The sequence below is a fragment of the Jaculus jaculus genome, chromosome 20 (genome assembly GCF_020740685.1).
Source record: "Jaculus jaculus isolate mJacJac1 chromosome 20, mJacJac1.mat.Y.cur, whole genome shotgun sequence".
Taxonomy (NCBI): Eukaryota; Metazoa; Chordata; class Mammalia; order Rodentia; family Dipodidae; genus Jaculus; species Jaculus jaculus.
Genome location: NC_059121.1, coordinates 12,923,825 through 12,945,804, shown reverse-complemented (window position 1 = coordinate 12,945,804; position 21,980 = coordinate 12,923,825). Strand labels below are relative to the sequence as shown.

Below are 21,980 nucleotides of genomic sequence, written 5' to 3'. Positions count from 1 at the left end.
TCTATGAATCTGGGACTGTATTGCATAGTGTTGGGAAAATTACAAGTCATTCTTCCCCCCATACCACCTCTTTGTTCGCGCCTCCTAGCGCCCGCCCCATGGCTCTCAGGATAGGAAAGAAGTAAAAGAAAAGAGGGTAAAAGGTTATAATTCCCCCACACTGCCCTCTCAGGTCTGTATTAGATAAAGGCTGACTCACTCTAAGAACAGACATGTACATCACTGTAATTCCCAAAATGTTTGACTTTCAGAGATATGATTAAACATTGAGCAAATTTTACAGTGATTTGTGCCTATAGTTTTATCAAGTAATAGGACTAGTTTATTCAGAGTAATGGGAAAAGTCGTAGTAGAAATAGTAAGAAATGTATGTCTAAAGTCTCTGTCATTGCAGTGGTAGATTTATTACTTAGTAAAAACTGGTTGTTAAATTCATTTAATCCACAAATGGAACATGCCACACTCTTTATTCTCTTGACTTAATATATTCACTTCAAAATATGGGCTTATGAGATGACACCATGCTAGAAATCAACGATTGTATTTTGGAGTGTTTATATTGTGTATGAGTGAGTGCAGTCACACACATGCCGTGGTGTGCATGTGGATGTCATATGACAACTTTGGGGGTCAGTCCTCACATACTCCTTTTAGGCAAGGTCTCATTGTATTCATCAGGCTAGCTAGCTCCCAAGCTTCAGGAGATTTTCCTGTTTATACCTCCCTTCTCATCGCAGGTGCATGGGGATTATAGCTGTTCAGCTTTTTTATGTGGGCTCTGGGTGTTCAAACTCCCACTTGCATACTTTATCCACTGTATCCTTAAATTACTAAATATGTGTGTGTTTATATATCCTGAGTGCCAGAATGTTTTATTAATTAATTTAACTTATTATTATTAGTTATGTACACAGTGTGCATATAGTGATCCAGGTGTCCCCTCTAAGGGCCTGATGAAGGTTCATCTGTTTAGTCTGTCATTTAGGATGTAGAATTTTATGGTATCTGTTGCAGTCAGGTCCACATTGCTGGTAGAAATCACTCAACCAAAAGCAGCTTATGGGAAAAAGAGGTTTATTTTGGCTTACAGGCTCGAGAGGAAGCTCCACAATGGCAGGGAACATGATGGCATGGGCAGAGGGTGGACATAACCCTCTGGCCAACATTAGGTGGACCATAGCAACAGGGAAATGTGCCAAACACTAGCAAGGGGAAACTGGCTATAACACTCATAACCCTCCCCCAGCAATACACTCTCTCCAAGAAGCATTAATTCCCAAATCTCCATCAGCTGGGGATCTAGCATTCAGAACACTTAAATTTATGGGGGACCCCTGAATCAAACCATCACATTCTGCACCTAGCCCCCATAAACTGATATCCATACATGATATAAAATACAATGCATTCGGTACAACTTTAAGAGTCCCCATAGTTTTTATCGATTCCAGTGACGTTCATACATCCCCATAGTCAACGATCTTCTAACTGAGCCATAATACCAAAATATCCCCAAAAACCCCATAATGGCACAGAATAAACAGTCACATTGCAAAAGATGGCAATGGGCATAGCAAATAAATACTTAAGCAATACGTGATTTAAACTGGACAAATATCAAACTCTGTAGCTTCAAGTCCAATAACTCTAGTTAGTGACAAATCTCCAAGTCTGATAATTCTCACCAGCAACAAGTCTCTGGACTTCCAATTCTGCCCCTCCAGCTAGGCTACTCGCAGTCCTGGAAAACTTCATCCGGCCCGGCAGCTTTCTTTAGCAGCCATCTCGTGGTCCCAGCAGCTCCACTGGGTCTCCACTACAATCCATAGTTCATCCTCATGGCCCCATGGGGTCTCCATGCAGGCAACCAGCAAACCTGCTTCACACTGCCCATGGCCATTTCCAAACCACAAGACCAATCTGAATCAAACCACCACAGTATCATTGCTATCAGGGTCCAGTTTTGTGTCTGCCACCCCTCCCCTTTAATTAATTTAACTTTTAAATTATGATTTGTATTTTAAGTTTAGAAATAAACATAGAAGGCGATGAATGTATAACAACTTTATCTAGAAAAATAATTTTTAATGTATCCTCCCAAAAGAAACTTCTTTTTCTTTTTCTTGTTTTGTTTTTCGAGGTAGGAGGTAGGGTCTCATTCTGGCCCAGGCTGACCTAGAATAAACTCTGCAGTCTCAGGGTGGCCTCAAACTCACAGTGATCCTCCTACAGCTCTGCCTTCCAAGTGCTGGGATTAAAGGCGTGCACCACCATGCCCAGCAAGACTTCTTTTTCTTAACAAAAGTAGGCTTATCTTTTTGAATTGTACTTTGTTCAGATTTTCATTGTGTCTATTCACTGTAGATGGTATGTTACATCAGGACATTTTCACATAAGTATACAATGAACATTGAATATACTGACCCATATCTCATCGTTCCCATTTTCACCCTCCCTCTTAGTCACTTCTGTTCCCTAGACACTGTCACTTCTGCATGTTATATATCCATACACAGGTTTAATGACTATATAAAATATAGAAACCACAAAGGAGAGAACACATGATATTTATCTTTCAGAGACTGGTTTAATTTGTGCAATATAATTATCTCCAGTAAGATACATTTCCTTGCAAATGACCTACCTTCATTATTTGAGGTTGAAAAAAATTCCATTATGTATGTGCACCACATTTTCTTTCTCTATTCCTCTGTCGTTGGACACCTCCTTTTGGTTCTGTTACTTAGCTAATGTGGCCAAGGCCTCAAACAGCATTGAAGTACAGGTATCTCTATGATCCTTTAGGTAAACACCAGGAATGCATAATTAGAGCAGCCAGTTGATTTATTTTAAGTTTTTGAGAAAATTTTATACTGATTTTCATAGTTTCAGTTTACAAGTAAGTATTTAATTTTCCTAGCCTCATTTCTTTAAGTGGCTCTTTTTGAGTGTGCATTTTTGGCATCTTTGTCAAACATCAGGTGGCTATAGACACATAGTTTTATATTTGGTTTTTCTATTCGTGTGTGTGTGTGTGTGTGTGTGTGTGTGTGATCCCTAGGTGATTTTTGTATTCTGTCAAGGTCACAGTCAATGATAAACATTGCAGTTATGTAATACATATGCCATGGCCTAATTTTGTCTCATTTTGTGTGTGTGCACGCGCGCGCATGCCTATGTGTGTGGAGGTTTTACTCATGTCTGAATGCAGGCACATGCTTGCCATGGTGCCTGTGTTGAGGTCACATGATGATGTTAGGGTCTCCTGTCCTCCTCATTTTGAGGCAGGGTTTCTTACTGTGAATCCTTGCTCTGTTCTTTGCTGTGCTGGCTTTGAGCTTCTGGGAACTTGGCTTGTCTCTGCCTCCCATCTCAGCCTCCGTGTCAGAGTGCTAGGCTGACCAAAGTCCCCGGTGGTGGTTGGATTGTATGTGGTATCAGTCTGTTCCTGAATTTGGTGAGAAAGGCAAGGCCATCATCTCTTACACTTGACATGTGAGAAGTCTTAGTGATTTCAGAGGATAGTCTACATGCCAGTCCGTTTGTGAAACTGTACACAATATTGTGAGCTTCTGTTGGCCACTTTGTGTAACCTTAATCCATACTTATGAAAGAATAGCTGGTCCACCAGAAAAAATATCCACATTACAGCTTTTTTTTTATTTAGCCCAGTGTAGTGATCATTGGTCCACATACCCATTCTTCTACATAATGTGGAGAACATTTTGATGTCACTAAAGCAAAGAACTATGGGAAATTAGGAGGCAATTAGGAGGCAGAGGTAAGAGGATCACCATGAGTCTGAGGCTACCCTGAGCCTACATTGTGAATTCCAGGTCAGCCTGAGCTAGAGTTACCTTGAAAAACCAAAAAAAAAAAGGGTAAAATTCTTTTCATAGTGGTTACTATTACCAAGTGAGTGTGGCCTTTATAAAAATGAACTCATCTTTTTCATTTGTACATTATTTTGTCTAATGCTATTTTTTCAGTGATTTTTATTGTATGTGCTATGTCCAAGATGTCCTAATTCCTCTTCTTCCCAAGGCTCTACTTTTTCCTTTGACAATTTCTAGGATTAGTATTCTGATACCTTTTTATTATTTTTTATTTTATTTATTTGAGAGTGACAGACAGAGAAAGAGGCAGAGAGAGAGAGAGGGAGGGAGGGAGAGGATGGGTGCACCAGGGCCTCCAGCCATTGCAAATGAACTCCAGATGCACACGCCACCTTGTGCATCTGACTAACGTGGGTCGTGGGGAGTTGAGCCTCGAACTGGGGTCCTTAGGCTTCACAGGCAAGCACTTACTTGCTAAGCCATCTTTCCAGCCCTCTGATACCATTTTTAATATATTCCTAGCAACTGCATAGTGATTAAGTGTCAAATACTGTAGTAAATGTGGAATACCTTTAATCCCAGCACTTAGGAGGCAGAGGTAAGAGGCTCACCATGAGTTCAAGACCAGCCTAAGACTACATAGTGGATTCCAGGTCAGCCTGGGCTAGAGCAAGAACATACCTCAAAAAAAGAAATAGTGGGGCTGAAGAAATGGCTTGGTGGTTAAGGTATTTGCCTGTGAAGCCTAAGAACCCCAGTTCGAGGTTCGATTCCCCAGGACCCATGTTCACCCAGGTTCAGTTCCCCAGGACCCACATAAACCAGATGCACACAAGGTGGCACATGCATCTTGTGTTCGTTTGCGGTGACTGGAGGCCCTGGCACACCCATTCTCTCCCTCTCCCTCTCCCTTTCCCTCTCCCTCTCCCTCTCCCTCTCCCTCTCCCTCTCCCTCTCCCTCTCCCTCTCCCTCTCCCTCTCCCTCTCCCTCCCTCCCTCTCTCTCTCTCTCTCTCTCTTTCTCTCTCTGCCTCTTCCTCTGTCTCTCAAATAAATAAATAAATAAATAAATAATTTTTAAAAAAGAAGAAAAGAAATAGTATCTCTGCACACATAGAAAAGGCAAAATGAAACATAATTTTATTTAAAGTGTGATATAAGTGTATTTTATTTGATAACTCCCCTCCACATCCAAATATTTCTTTTTTACACTTTTAGAATGCTGAAATGGACATTAGTTTTAAAGAGTAGGCTTTGCAGGCAAGTACCTTAACCACTGAGCCATTTCTCCAGCCCGTTTTAAAATTTTTAATCATTAATATTACTCACATAGTTTAAGATTCATGAATTGGCGAGATTGTTTTCATTGTAGAAATAATTTCCATACAAGCAGCTAGCCGTATGCCACAGTTGACAGATGACAAGTCCATGTCGGGCACTTGGCAGCCTTTCTCCCCTGGCTGTGCTTTGGTGCCCTCTTCCCCATCCAGCCCGGAAGGAGGAAGGTTAGAGAACAGAAATGGGGCGAGGCGCTATTTTAAAGTCATGAAAATAGGGCTGGAGAGATGGCTTAGCGGTTAAGCGCTTGCCTGTGAAGCCTAAGGACCCTGCTTCAAGGCTCGGTTCTCCAGGTCCCACGTTAGCCAGATGCACAAGGGGGCGCATGCATCTGGAGTTCATTGCAGAGGCTGGAAGCCCTGGCGCGCCCATTCTCTCTTTCTCCCTCTATCTGTCTTTCTCTCTATGTCTGTCGCTCTCAAATAAATAAATAAATAATTTTTTAAAAAAGTCATGAAAATGGCTTCAACAAAGGAGTGTGTGTGTGCTGGAGTTTCAGATTTGCCAAGGTAATTGTGACTAGTGCGTTTTGACTGAAGTTTAGCATAGCTATACACCATACACGGAAGGTAAAGTTAGAGAGGGTTTGGAAGCTAGCTCCTAAGCAGACTCAAATACTTACAGAAGAAATTAGTACATGGTTCAGTAGGGTCCGTGGAGCTGTGAAGATCAGGGAAGTAATTATAGGCTACAGTTATGCATCTGTATGAAATGAAGATCGTCCAAACTCTACTTATGTCACGAACCACAGAAATGAAGACTCCTGATGGGAGAAAGGAGGGTATAGCAAGGGAGTGTATGTGGGCTTGACTCGAGCATCCTGGTGGCTTTGTCAGGAAAGAGAAGAATCAGGGCTAGAGAGATGGTTCACATGTTGAAGGTGCTTGCGGGCATTGCCAGCTGTTGTGCGTTCAGTTCCCCAGCACACACATAAAGTGACATACATGTCTGGAGTTTGTATGCAGTGACGAGAAGCCTTGATATGCCCCTTTCTCTCTGTCTCTTTCCTTCTGCAAATAAAATAATATTTTTTAAAAAATTTGTATTTATTTATTCGAGAGCAACAGACACAGAGAGAAAGACAGATAGAGGGAGAGAGAGAATGAGCGCGCCAGGGCTTCCAGCCTCTGCAAACGAACTACAGACGCGTGCGTCCCCTTGTGCATCTGGCTAACGTGGGAGCTTCACAGGCAAGCGCTTAACTGCTAAGCCATTTCTCCAGCCCTAAAATAATATTTTTTAAAAGCAATAGTAAAGATAGAAATAGATTGTCTTGCTTGTTTTTGACTTGTATAAGCCAGGCTGGTGTAGAACTTGCTATGTAGCCTGAGTGATGAGGTAATAGGTATGATCCTGGATTTTTTGTGTGCGTGTGCATGGTGTTAGGCATCGAACCCAGGGCTCTGACCATGCTAGGCAAGGGTTCTTCTGCTCAGCCACACGCTCACTGTATGTTCAGTGTGGGGGATAGCACGCACCGCGGAGATGCTGATGGTAAGTGCACTGGAGGTACTGATGTAGCAGGTGGAGAGGGGAAGAATAAGCCTAACCTGGACTCCTGAGAAAGTGGGAGAGTCAAGCCAGCGTGCACCAGGAAAGACCGTCAGCAAGGTGGGGAGGCAGGACGTGGTAAATCAGTCTGCAGAAGGACCAAGATCTTCTGAAGGACAGACAAGTGGCAATCTACAGTGAAGACAAGGGAATTTGAGATTCGTAAATTACAGGTCAGTTACCTTGGAGTGCAGTTGAAGGAGGTAGTGGATGACTTGTGGGGTGGTAAAGTGGGTCGAGAGTGGATAAAATGAAGACAAGCAGTGAGAGCCTGGAGAGATGGCTTAGCGGTTAATGTGCTTGGACCTCCCGCCTACCTACGTCAGCTAAAGGCACAAGGCAGCCCACGTGTCTAGAGTTCGTTTGCTGTGGCTAGAGGCCCTGGTCTCCCCGCACATGGCCCACGTCAAGTAAATAAACAAAGAGCAGTGAAAAATCAGTTATTAAAAAGGCGAGGCATGAAAACACAGAAAAGAAATACTGTCATTTTCGCTCCTCACATTTAACCCTCTCTTGCCGGCTCAGTTATGAGCCCTCTGTTTTATGATGCAGCCAAATTCTGTTTGACACGCGCCCTTTGTTTTTGACCCCCTTTCTTTTCCTGTTAGAAAGAACCTTCTTGGCCTGCTCCTCAGCTTCTGCCTAGGTTTATGCCTGCTGCTTGGGCATCTCTCCATACTGTCTCCATGTGGCCTTTTCATGCCATCTCCACATGGCAGATCCACACTGTTGGTCAGGCCCACGTCACGTGCTCCAGTACGCCATCTCTTACTTAGCCTCCAGTATCCCTTCTTTCACTGAAGGGCAGCCATTTCTTTGGCACTTTGTAGCATGTTCTGTGTACATTTTTGGTGGGCGTGGGGTTTATGCTCCTTGGAGAGTGTGTGTAGGGGTTGGGATGCCATCATGGGAACCTAGATTTCAGAGATTCGTGTTGTTATTTTCTAGCTCTCTTGCTGCCTATAAAATTGCAGGCAGAGTTTTCATTTAATCTCCATAAGCCTTGGTCTACTTACCTACCACATGTTTGGACGGTTTTACTAAGAAGATTAAGCAAGCCATAAATGTGGTGATTTAATTGAACCTGTGGAAGTAAGGCACCCGTTTCTCTTTTTCTTTTTGGAGGTAGGGTCTTGCTCTAGGCCAGCCTGACTGGAATTCACTATGGAGTCTCAGGGTGGCCTCTAACTTGTGGCAGTCCTTCTACTGCTGCCTGCCAAGTGCTGGGATTAGAAGTGTGTGTCACCACACTCAGCTTCTAAGTACCATTTTTCTCACCTTTCAGGTAAAAACTAGGCTTTCAGGGGACCTAGAGATGCCGTCTGAACTCTGCAATCCGTCCCCATGATTTGGCAATACATGCTGACATAAACTTTAAGCTCATAATTTTCATTCTCATCTTAACATATTTAAATATATTTCAGTGCCAACTGATAGGATTATATTCTAGGGAACAGAAGATTAGACTGTGATCTGAAGATTAGTTTTAAAAGTTTATCTTCATTCTAGGAGTTATGGATTCCAGCAGTACTAACAAATGGTGATGTTTGAATAGTCTGAATGATTTTGACAACATCACAAACTCTCAATCACTTGAGAAATTCAACATAATGAAGCAATTTTTACTAATCTACATAAACTTACACTCCTGTCTTACTTTATCTTTTTGAGATTTTAGTCTTCATTGTTCAGTTTGGATTATATTACTTCAATAATGTTTCTGAATCTTTGACTATTTAAGGATAGATTTATAGAAGAATTAACTATCTATTGCACTTTGAAAATTATGAGCAGAATTGGTTTCCATATATAGTAGAGGCAGCATTCATTTATAATAAATTGCTGAATTAAGAAATATTCTTGTATGGCAAACATCTCTAAACAGTAGTACTGTTTTAAACATAATAGCTCCATTTATCAAGCCTGTGCTGTGTGCTCAGTATCTTACATATACTGTGATGACTTACTTAAATGTCAACTTGAAGAACCTAGAATCACCTGTGAGGGGTTATGTAAACTAGGTTAGCTGCGCACATCTTTAGGGTTATCTTGCTCAGGATGACTAAGACAGGAAGACACTCCTCAACTCTGGGCACCCTCCTAGGGGCTGGAGTCCCCGATGATATAAAAAGAGTGAGCTAGGCCAGGCGTGGTGGTGCAAGCCTTTAAACGCAACACTCGGGAGGCAGAGGTAGGAGGATTGCCATGAGTTCGAGGCCACCCTGAGACTCCATAGTGAATTCCAGGTCCGCCTGGCTAGAGTGAGATCCTACCTCGAAAAACCAAAAACAAACAAACAAACAACAACAACAACAAAAAAAAACAGTGAGCTGTGCAGCACCATTAATCCCCTACTTAATTTTCCCACTGTTGGACTAAGTGTGAGCAGCTCCTGGAGGCATGTCTTCTCTGCTACGATGGACTGTTCCTAGAACTGTAAACTGAAACCAACCCTCCCTTAAACTGCTTTTTTTCAGCTATATTTTGGTTTAGCAACAAGAAGTTAATTAATATGCATATGTTGCCCCTATTGTATAATTAAAGAAACTGAATCTCAAATTAGCTTTAATTAATTAAACTTAATTAATTCATTTAATTAATTTTTCTAAAGTCACTCAGTAAGTGATGGGGCTGGCTTTTTAATTATCTCAGTATGCTTTATTGTTGTTACAATATCACATATGTTATATATTTTCTTAGTCTCATTCTTTGTGTTCTTCACATTAGTCTCAGGACTGATTTATATAGCCTACAAATGCAGCATTTTTTTCTTCAACTTGCAAAATAATGTCTACCTCAAAAACATCTCTAAATTATGAAATTACCTAACATTTATATATGTGAAAAGTAGTATAGTACAAAGGATGTATTTAGTGGATGGAGGAACGATGTTCCTTGTGCGGGGACTACACACTTGAGTTTTCCTTCACACTACCGAAGTATGAGATTGCTGGGATTATGTCCACAAAGCTTCAAGCAAAAGAAGTAATTATATTTACCTGAGACACACATAGCAAGAACCTGATGTTGGCATTGATATTGAGTGCCAAGAGGTACTGCTGTGTGTGAAATCCAGGTCAACACCAATTCAATGAGAATGAAGGAGAATATCCTGCTCCTTACCAGGATAACGGTTCCATCGTCACATACATCCACTATAGAAGACTAGAGTTGGCTCAGAAGGAGGTGACTTCAAGTTTGGGTATAGAGAGTGTAATTACGTTAAGCTATCTGACCTACTCTCTCTCTAGATGAGAGTCCTTGAAATGGAGCTAAGCTGAATTGCAGTATGCTTTAAGAGCACATTCCAGATTTGAAAGATTTAGTGTAAAAAATGATATAATATCACATTTATATTGGTTGCATGTTAAAATAAAAGTATGTTGGAGATTAATTTAGCTTTTTACATTCTTACAAAATGTAGCTGCTGCTTATATGCCATTATTTATATTTCTTTGGGATAGTTCTGTTTTGTGTAGAGGTGCGCAACAGATAGGTAGACATGCAAGACCACACTCAAGGTAAAAACATCTAGACTAGATTTGGAAGCAATCTATATAAGAATGGTAGTTAATGTCATGGGGCATAGAGATGAGGAAAATGCAACTGTTTTTCTATAGGAGAGAAAAAGTAACCAGGACAAGGTGAATTTTAAAATTATGACTCCAAAGTGCTAAAATGTCTTGTTCAGATAGAATCTCAGAAGGAAGTAGTCAACATTACTGAGTGACAGAGAGGCCATCTGGTTAAGACAAGAACTGAGAAAAGACCATGCAGTGTAGTGGACATAGAAGAGGTTTCAGTGGAAAAGAGGGAAATATTTCAAGATATTGTAAGTAGATTGTATTTATAAATGATTCTTCCATTTGTAAATATTACAATCACTAGATTTGAACAGAGGAATTTGAGCATGATTGTTTGCTAAGTGAAAGGATCTGTCAGATAAGTCTTTGAAATTATGACAGAGAAAAGACAGTTTCAGTAGTAAAGTTGTAGGCGTTGGATCCCAGAGCACACTGAAGGCATCAGGGGATGTGTTACAAGGGCAACTCTGCAGACAGCACCCACGTCTAGTCATCTTTGCTCTGGCGACCCAGCCAAGCAAACCATGACAGTTAGGAGTGCGGATGAGGACATGAGTGAAATGGCCGACCAGAGTGGACACAGCGGATGGGGACACCTGTGAGACCAGTGCCCCATGAGTGTACGTATGGCATTGGCTTTAAGAGCAAGTGCAAGTTGTACAGGACTGAAACACTGAAAGACTGAAAAGGCAGTGAACTTGACCCTGAGTGGGTAGATTCAGAATTCAGGCTCTTGAAGGCAAGTGGAACTAAAATCTAACTCTGTGTCTGTTGTGGACAGGAGGTTAAAAGAACTGAACTTGCATATCATAAGGTCTGTTTGGCAATCCAGATAAAGGACAGTGAACAGTAAAAGGATGGGATTAGGGTCAGTAGAAAGCACCACAAACTGAGTCAGACTTAGGCTTGGATTGGATAACTTTAGAGACCATATCAGAGTGAGATGTCTGCTTGAGCTTGCAAAATTATCTGAATATCCTTGATCCTGTATAGTTTTTACTGATAACAATAGAGTAGATGTTTAACAATTAAATATATGACATGCACGGCTGTGACTGGTCATAAGTGATCCTAAGTGTTTGTACTAGTTCTCTTGTTATGATGAAATGACTCAAGTAGGATAACTTTATACATTTTAAAAAAGTTTATTTAGCTCATAGTTTTTTATTCCATTATTACTTTACTCATTGTCAACCAAGTCATCTGACAGGAAATAGTTAAGGAACAACAGGGTTTATTCTGGCTTGCAGTTTAAGGAGATACATTCCATGATAGCAGGGGAGGTGTGGTGTCAGGAGCGTCAATAGAGCTGGGCCGCAAGCCAGAAGGCAGAGGGTGGGTAGGAAGTGGGCTAGACATCAAGGCCTTCTTCCAGTGACCTTCTTTCTTCAGCAAGGCTCCACGTTCTAGAGGTTCTACAGCCTTCCAAAACAGCACCACTAACTGGGGGTAAGGTGTTCAAACACATGAAACTATGGGGCATTTTACATTCAAACTACAACAGGTGCTGAAGTCCAGATCCCAGCAAGGCAAGTTCCCTCCCTTGGATGTGTTTGTCAACACATGGCAGATGACAATGTTGACAGCACATTTGAGGGAGAGGTGACGTCTTGGAACAGGAAGCCAGAGAGAGACTGGGGTAATAATCCCTCCCTCAGTTTGCCCTAAACTCCCACCACACGCCATCTCTTAGTGGCTCTTTTACCTCACTGTAGCGCCGTGTGGACCCAGCACCCAACCGTGAATCTTGGACAGGGCATGTAAACCATATCCAAGGATTTGGGACAGGATCATTAGTAAATAAATATTCTTTCCAAGACAGTGATTTGAACCTCCTACCTTAAAATTGTGTTGCAGAGACAAGTCACATAGCTGCTGACTTGTGGTGAATCCAGCACTTTCTTTGAGCACATATTTTCCTTTAGCTGTTAATCAGCAGAACGCTTTTCGTGGTGTATTTCCTCAGAGGAAATTATATACCAAATTGTGGCATTAAACAAGTCTAATTTTTTTCTTTTGGTTTTATGAAAAAGGATAGAATTTCACTCTGTAGCCCAGGCTGGCCTCAGACTTACAATAATCCTGCTTTAGTCTCCCAAGTGCTGGAATTACCACCATACTGTAAGTTACACACTTGAGTCTGGTCATCTAATGAGCTAAAACGGTCTTGTGGCCTTCAGATGGGGCCATTTGTCTGCTCAGTGCTCACTCGTGCCGCCGTGGCCTCGGCAGACGCTCTGTGCACCTCACGCGCCTGGTCTGGATCTGCTCCGAACAGGGCTGCAGGTGATTCCCAGGCCGTTCCCATGTGAAGGACCCTCCGTGAGGCTCTGTGAGACTCTCGTGGGACCTCTCACTGTGTGCTAGAGGGGTTCCTCCTTCACCTGGTTTGGATGTGGGCAGTTGTTGAATGTCTGGATATTGAAACCAGCATTTGACTAAAGTTTGGGCCAAATGTCACCATTAAACAATATCTGGGACAAGAATAAATTTAAAAATTTTAGTGATGTAACTGGTATGTTATAAATACTTAGTTAAATGATAATTACTGGTGCCAATTTATGAATTCAAGAAATTTATAATCATATTTATATAAAACCAGATTTAGTGAATAGTACTTATATTCAAATCTTTGTTTGCAAGCTCAAGGCCAACCTGGGCTATATAGTTAGTTCCAAACCAACCTGGGCTACCTAGAAGACTTTATCTAAAAACACATTTTTCTTGGTTTGACATAAGATCACCACCAACTATTATTTGAAACTAAAACATTAAATTTGCTAGTGAATTAAGAAAGCAATAAGTCATTTATCTTCATATGGCGCTGGTACACTTGAAAGGGGAGGCAGGTGGAGGGTGGGTGAAGGCATGGGTATTCGTGTTTGGAGCTCAGAAGGTAAACTCAGCATGTCGGGGTCCTCTCCTTCCACCTGGATTGAGACAGGGTCCCTTGTGAACACATGGCTGCACATGTGCCAAGCACACGTTTGGAGCTCAGAGGACAACCTCAGCATGTTGGTCCTCTCCTTCCACCTGGTTGAGCAGCGACTTTGGTGGTTTTGCTGCTATATGTGCCAGACTTGCTGCCCTGCAAGCGTCAGGATTCTTGTGACTCCGATGCCCTTTGTCATAGGAATGATTGACCAGTGGGCCCCTGTGTCCATCTGGCTTTACGTGGGTGCTGGGATCTGACTAAGGTCCATCTGACTCTGGTCGTCAGACTGGTGCAGCAAGCACTTCTAACTGAGTCATCTCCCTTAACCCCCAAAGGGGAAACGTCTTACAGGAATTCATTCTGCTTTTGTGAAAAATTACAATTCATGCCATAGGCTTCCATACCATAAACATATATACATAGAAGAAAGTGAATGAATTACATTATTACTTGTTTTTCTTTGATTTAGTGTACCTGAAAAACTGTCCTGTTTTTATTCAACAACCGTTTTTCTCAGCATATTATAAACTTAAATGACTTTTTCCTTTATAGTGAAGAGCTCAGAAAAGAAGCAAGACAACTAAAGCGAGAACTCTTAGCAGCAAAACAAAAGAAAGGAGCAATCGCGCAAGTCGAGAAAGAAGACGAAGGTAAGGGCCTCCTTCCAGCTCGCACGCCTCTTCTGTGGTCCTGGCCCTGTTTGCGCCCCTCGTCCTTACTGCATCGACCTCTCTCCTCCTTCCTCTTTGTTTTCATTGTTTGGTTTGGTTTGGTTTAGTTTTCCCCAAACTCACTGTGGTCAGTTGGCAGATAAAATAGATTTCCACTTAGGGCATTGTTTTTCAGAGAACTAAATTTGATGCAAACATCATTGCAATTATTGCTGTTAAATCAGCTTAATGAGAACAACAGAGTACTTAACACCAGATAAAATTTAGTACGGCCATAGCACACTGCTCATTTTTTCTGTTGCATGCTCTTTAAAACCTTTTTTTTTTTTAAAGTATTTTGAGCCTGTACATAGGACTTGTATAAACATTGGTGTGTTGGGTTGAAATATGACTAAATGGCTGTTTTGATTGCTGTTATTTATTTTTAACTCATTAGAACTTAGACAATCTAAACATCAAAATAACACCTGTGCTTATAAGCTGCTTATGAGTTGTGATTATTTGTGTTTTTATTAAGCTAGACTAGCTTCTGAAAGAGCTGGTTTATTAATCTTCAAAATTGTTTTACTATAAAGCATGTAATATGATAATAAATAACACTGCAATGCCTCTTTTAAAAAAATCGGAAACCCTGTTCACTCTCCTCTATGACTGGATACAAAATTTGATGCCACACATTAGCTTTATGCATAAATCTTTCCTATCCTCATGTTTTTATAAAGCTTGGTGTATTTTTATTAAATTTTGTGACTGTCACTAGAAATAATTTTTAAAAAATAATATACGACATTTTGATCTGTAAAGAAAACATATTCTAATACAGGACAGCAGTGTGTTGATTGGACAACATGACATTGTTTCAAGTAGTACAAGTAATGTTCTCTAGCTGGTTAAGGGGCAAGAGTCAGAGGTTATCCATATCCGTAGCAACCTACAGTGAAAGCAGAGATTTGATGGAGAATTCAAAGTCACTGAAATACATAATTGAATAAAAAATTGCTAACAAAAACTAACTCATAACTCGTAAGTACCCAAATTATAATCAATTTAAAGAAAAGCTGTTTTATGTCTATATCTTTTTTTTTATGCTTTTTATGTTTTATGTCTATATCTTTCTTGTAGGTGAGACATAACCCAGTAATAATATTGACAGTATAGACTTTGAAATTGCTGTGATAATATCTTAAATTTATACATAGTTTTCTCAAGGGATTGTTTCTTTTATTAAAATCACCTTAAGTGCATGTAATATCTTCATTGGACTAGAGATATCTTTTAATTAAGACTTTTATTCATTTTTAACTAATAAATTAAGTACCCTCTGTCTAAAAACTGCTAGTGTAGGGTATGAAGTTGTCAGTAAGTGGATGTTTCTTTCTGTACTTCATGATCTAGCAGGAGTAAGAGAAATACATTAGGTAATTGCTATAATATTGCAATTAATATAATATAATTAAATCCTATACTTGACAGCAATATTTGTTTGTCTGCCTTTGACATACTAGATTGAATTAGGTAAAGATAGGTTAGAATCTTAAAGACTGATTTTCCAACAGAAAAGCAAAGATTCTCAGTTACTTCAGACTATATAGATGAAAGTTAGCCATGTTAAAAAGATTATATCATGATTAGTAATTGCTTTTCTTCTTTTTGAAACAGATTTTATTTATTAATTATTTGAGAGAGAGAAATAGGTAGATGGAGAGACAGGGAGACAAAATGGGTGCACCAGGGCGTCTAGCCACTGCAAGTGAACTCCAGATACATGTGCCACTTTGTGCATCTGGCTTACATGGGTACTAGGTAATTGAACTTAGGTCCTTAGGCTTTGCAGGCAAGTGCTAAGCCCTCTCTTTTAGCCCTTTTTTTCTTCTTAATCTGCCTTATGTCATGTAGAAATACCCAGAGCATTTGCTCTAAATCCGAGTGACAGCTCAAACCAGCCTCCAAAAATGTAGACTTGCCTGAATCGCTTATATTATTTTGTTTTCTAGTCTCAGAATGCTTTTGCTTTTAAAAATTGTTTTATTTTGAAATAATCTTAGATTTACCACAAAGTTGCTAATGTGTAATTCTGTGTTCCCATGTACTTAAAGCACTTTGTAATCAAAGGTCAGTAATTGAAACCAAACCTCAGTGCTGGGGTGGAGCTGTTGGCTGCCTGCAGACCTTGATAGGGTTTCGCCGTCCTTCTCACTGTGGCCCGTTTTCTGCTCATGCACCTGTCCAAGATGTAGTGCTTTTAGCGCCTTAGTGTCTTGACCTGTGGCTGTTGCTCACTCTTTCCGTTTCTTCCATTCCCTTGATGTTTCACAGAGCTCTACTTAAGTATTTTATAGAATATGAACTTGACTTTGCTGTTTTCTCATGACTACATTAAGGTTATGCATTTTTTGAAACATTACTACAGAAATTATATCCCTTGCTCATGCATTGTTGGCAGTAAGGTGGTATCTGTTGACTCACTGCAGGTGACAGTGCCCTGCTCGCCTGGTTAAAGCGGTGTGTGCAGAGACGCTGTGCCATGCAGTCAGTGTGCAGGAGTGTGTGCCACTCTCCTGCTTCTGCTCAAGCCGGTCATTGCTGACTTCAGCATCCATTGCAGAGAGTAGCTCTTTCCGTTGCTGATAGTGATTTCCTGTGGTGTTATGACAGTGGCCTTCTATTTTCCTTGATTCCTGCTATTTTTATCATGTGGAATTCTTCTGTAAGAAAAGGTGTCTGTGGTTGAAGCCAGAGCAAAAGGAAAAGAAAGAACTCTCTCTCCTTTCCTATTATTTATTTGTGTACCTATGTATTTATTTCAATATGGGCTTGTGAATATATTACTCTATGTGTCAATTTTTTTTTTTTTTTTGGTTTTTTGAGGTAGGTTCTCACTCTAGCCCAGGCGGACCTGGAATTCACTCTGTAGTCTCAAGGTGGCCTTGAACTCACGGCAATCCTCCCACCTCTGCCTCCTGAGTGCTGGGCTTAAAGGCATGTGGCCACCACACTCAGCTGGGTCAAATTTTTTAATCATTCTTTATTTTGTGCAAATTTTTCCAGCTTTGGCTATGCATGACTATTTCAAGGTATCTCACTTTTCTTTTCAATTGCCCCATCCTTTGAGCACTTTATTCCTTTCTGATATAATAGACTACTCTTGCATTTTCCCTTTTCCAGACCTAGAATCACAACTTCTCCTAGGAATTTAGGTTCTTTTATTCAAGTATTGTAGTTAGAAACTGATTTGGGAGCTGGAGGAATGGCTCAGTGGTTAATGCACTTTCCTGCAAAGCCTAACTACCCAGGTTTAGTTCTCCAGTATGCATGTAAACCCAGATGCAAAAAGTGTTGCATGTATCTGGAGTTTGTTTGCAATGGATAGAAGCCCTGATGCACTCCTTGTCTCTCCCTTTTCTTGCAAATAAATAAATAAAATTTGAAAAGAGAAACCAAGATTATGACAGTAAGTGGGCCATTTGGTATTGATTCTGATATTTCTGGAGTGCTGCTAGGAGCCATATTTTCTTAGCACTATCTGTAGCTTGATAAGGTTCTTTCTCTTTTTTTTTAAATAAAGTTTTTCTTGGGCTCTCTTAAAATTTTTTTTAAATATTTTGTTTTTATTTATTCATTTATTTATTAGAGGTAGAGAGAGAGAGAGAGAATGGGCATGCCAGAGTCTCTAGCCACTGCAAACGAACTCCAGACGAATGCACCACTATGTGCATCTTGCTTACTTGGGACCTGGAGAATCGACCCCGGGTCCTTAGGCTTTGCAGGCATGCATCTTAACCACTAAGCTATCTCTCCAGCCCTGACAAGGTTCTTTATTAGAACCTATTATAATGTACATGATTGATTCATTTTCCATGGAAGCATATTTCCTCTAAATTTACTTTAATCTTTTAAAGTTGGCAAGTATTGTTGATATGATAATATGAGATTGTTTATTAAGAAAGAGTTTTGAGTTTCAAGATCACCACATCATGTTTGAAAAATCAAATACGGTTATGCAATTTTAAGCTAATAATACTTCTTTCCCCATGATTACAAATGATACCACAGGCCTTCTCACAATATAATTTTATAGAAACAAAGTAGAATTTTAAACATCTTTCATATATGTCAGAACTCAGCCTATCTTCCCAGTTGACAGCTATCCTAAGGTTAGAACTACATGGACTCTAAGAAGAGATCTAGAGGTTTATACATGTATTTGGGTAGTAAGATCCTCACATGAAAAGAAGCTGGAAAGTGTTATTTGTGGCTCTGTAATGTCATGTTTTAGTTGATCTGAATGCTGTCACATACCTATGCAGGAAAGATTTCTTGATTGTTCGATGTAACTACATATCTGGCTTTTGTAAAACATGTTATTTACATTCAACTCTAATAATTATAATAATTATCTGAGTATTCTAAAAAGAATGATTTCATTTTTTGCACATTTTATGCTATATGTATCAATTTACCAATAAACTTAGAGGCAGACAACATTTTAAAGTCTTTAGATAATTTGGAGTGACAAATTTTTTACGTAATATAGGCGTATCTTCCTTATGAATTTACACCTAATTCATGCTATACCTGCTAATATAAGAAATCAGAAATACTTTGGTGTTTTCTCTCCTTTTTTATATGTGCATATGTGCTGTGATGTGTGGGCATATGTACACATGCATGTGTGTGGGCATATGTGGGGGAGGTTGCACACACATGTACATGTAAAATATTAGACATTGACATCAGGTGTCTTCTTCCATCACTCTGCACTTTATTCACGGAGGCAAATTTTCTCAGTTGAATGAAGAGCTGTATTTACTGTGGTAACATCTCTTGGTTGAATGCAGAGCTTTATTAACTGAGGCAAAGTCTCTCTGTTGAATGCAGAGCTTGCTGAATGAGCTGGCAAGCTAGCCAGTTTGCCTGGAGAATCCACCTTCTCCTCCTCAAGCATTGGGATTATAGGCAGCTGTCAGATCCACCCAGCATTGATTAATAGCAAGCACTACTCCAGCCCCAACTGTGGCATTTTTAATAGTAAATCTTACTGTAAAACTCCATTCTTTGTATATGTATTACCAATAGTTATCCACCAAGAGTGTGTGCCACCATTGCACTGGTGTGTACATCTTCTTAGGATGGTTGCTTCTGAGTATTTTTGAACCCTACTTGCTCACACATAAAGGTTGTCCATTTTCCCCCAGTAGCTCATGTAGCACTTTCCAGCACTAAATGGGCTAACCATATAGGAACTGGCTCTCTTCTGAATTCTAGCCAGATCTCTCCATGCTTGTGTCAGCAGCATATGGTATCTTCAGCAAGTGTCTTACCTTTTGCCTCAGGTGGGTAATCAAGTACTTTGACAGAAGCCTGTCTTGTTTTGGGGACCTCATAGGTCTCTCCAATCAAGAGCTCAATGTGGATAGCAACTGATTTCTGGTACTGGGAGTTATAGGCCTGAGCCAAATGTTTTAAGATTAGGCTTCATTCCACCCTATCCATGCCCCTTCTTTCCAGATAATCCCCCCATTCTCCTGTTGAGGGTTCAATCTTTTGGTCTACCTTCAAGGAGAACCATTGATACCATTTCCTCATTTTGTGAATCCACCTGACAAGTCTTGACACTTGCTGACTGTTGTCACCTCATTTTAGAATTTAAAGTATTACACTTGGATTGAAAACACTTGGGATGAAACTCAAAAGAGCAAGAACACCTTGTGTTTTAATGCCTATGTGTATACTCAGTGATAGTCTTTTTGCATGAGTGGAGGTCTGTTAAGTCAGGTGCTTCCTGTGAGATCTTACCGACTTAAGAAACCACCTTTGATCAAGGGATTAATATTCCAGTGGTCTTATAATCTTTACCCAATTTCCTGGCTAGCCATATTTATGCAGATAATTAAGGACTTGGATCTATTCATAGTCCTGCTTTTAAATCTGTTCCATCATGTGAGGTAAGTTACTTTAAAAGCTGGATTCACCTTTTTCTCCCTATATGAAGATAAACAGGATCTGTTATTCTTTGTGTCACAAAGATGTTTTCAGTTAATAGACCTAAGTATCCACGTGAAGAACCACATTAAATAAACATATCCATGGTTTTGTTACTTCTGTTTATTTTTGAAAGTTTTCAGATAATGAAAAGGGAATGCTTCAGTAAATCAAATATCCAAGGATAAAACCATTAATACAGTCATATAGTTAAAATTTTCTTAACAACATGAACTTTGACTTTAGAAAAATCAAAACAGTCAGTTTTCTTAGTTGAATATAGAATTTGCAAAAGGTTCAACCAAACACCACAGTTTAGGTGAGCAAGGGATGTGGTGTTTTATTTTAGATACCAACAGTGTCAGCAGAGATGTGCTGTAGGACAGGCATGTTTGGAGCCTATAGTCTCTTTAGTCCCAGTGTAAGTCATTTAGGCTTCTTTATGGTATTGTTGTGGGAGATAATAAATTTTTAACAATATTGAGAATTAATTGGTGATAATGTTAGTTTCCTGTGTTGGATCTGTCATGGTCTATAAGAAATTATATAACCTTTCTCATTAAATTGTATCTAAGTCCTTTATAGGCTGCTCTGAGTCTCATCATATCAAAACCAGTAACAAACTGAGCATATTCTCACAGAGATACAGGTTTGGACAAATTCTGTAACCAGCTTTAAGTAGATAAGGTGTCAGGTCCTCCTTGCAGCTCTCAGCAGACAATACCTGCTCTATGTCTAGTGCCAAAAAGTAGAGGAGAAAGGCAATCTAAGGTTATAAATCAAGCAAGAATTCTAAAGCCTCCTTAGGAAATACATCCCTGAGGTACTTAGTACTTCTCAGATTACACATGGCCATTTCAAAGGTCTTCATCCTATCCTCTTAATAGTGGCTTACATCAGAATAGGGCCCCTTGGGCTTGTTGGGTTGTGAAAATATATAGTTTTTGACTACTTTAAATTCATCTACTATATATAATGTCAAATCAGCTTAATTTTAATTTTGGTAAGAAACAAAAACATTTGTGTAATGTTAGGTCTCTGTTAAATCTAATAGCACATACAGTGAATTCTCATTGAGAAAACCAGTCCTTTTGTCCAAAGCACTTATTTTTCTTCAGGTACTCTTGAGTCATCGTTTCTTTTCTTAGAAACAAGAAGTATTAGAATTTATTTTCCTGAAGTTTACTCTTAAAATTGGTACTAATTTTACTTTATTTACATTTAAAAAAATGAAAATATGCTTGTTTGAGTCACAGAGGGCCTTTTAGGCCATTAGTCATTTTCAGTTCTTTTTACTTAACACATGTCTTACCTGGTTTCTAAACTCCAAACAGATTAAAAGGCAATGAAAATAAGTCTATTTTAAAGGGTGGGTTTTTATAAAATGTGACTTGTACATCAGTTTAAAAAAAAAAGAATAAATTAGCAATAAAACCAAAGCAGAAGACCCGTGAAACTTTCTAGTTCACTACTTTTTATGATACACACACACACACACACACACACACACACACACACACAATCTTTGCTATCTTTTTATTTACTTATTTATCTCTTCTGTGTATATGAGTGTGTGAGAGTGTTGGAGCATGTTTTCACAGCATGTGTGGGGTTAAGAGGACAACTTCTGGTGCGTCCTTCCCTTCCACCTCATTTGAGCAGAGTTTCTCCTACATCCAGCAGGCTTGCTGGCCTGAGAACTTCTCCTCTGCCCCTGCCCCTTTTCACCACAGACCCGAGTTCCACAGCATCTAGCCTTGTCTGTGGACTGTGGGAATTCACACGCAGGTACTCAAGCTTGTATAGCAAGAGCTTTATCAACTGAGCCACCTCCCCAGCCCTGTTTTTTAATTACATTATTAAAAGACATACTATGAATTTATAGTACACTTTCTAGCACATGAAGGCAGTAACATGTTCAGTAAAGATGTACATACTTGTATACCTATACCAAGAATTTAATTTTTGATAATATAAATGTGGGATCGTGGGCTGGAGAGATGGCGTAGCGGTTAAGCACTTGCCTGTGAAGCCTAAGGAACCCGGTTCGAGGCTTGATTCCCCAGGACCCACGTTAGCCAGAT

General features: G+C 39.9%; 1 protein-coding gene across 1 annotated transcript in view; it reads left to right on the top strand.

The window, feature by feature from the left end:
- Cwc27 (CWC27 spliceosome associated cyclophilin) overlaps positions 1–21,980 on the top strand; it is a 213,418-nt gene that overhangs the window by 100,089 nt on the left and 91,349 nt on the right. Inside the window, exon 11 of the mRNA XM_045139107.1 lies at positions 13,796–13,893. Coding sequence (XP_044995042.1) covers positions 13,796–13,893 — 98 coding nt within the window. The remainder of the gene's footprint in view (positions 1–13,795; positions 13,894–21,980) is intronic.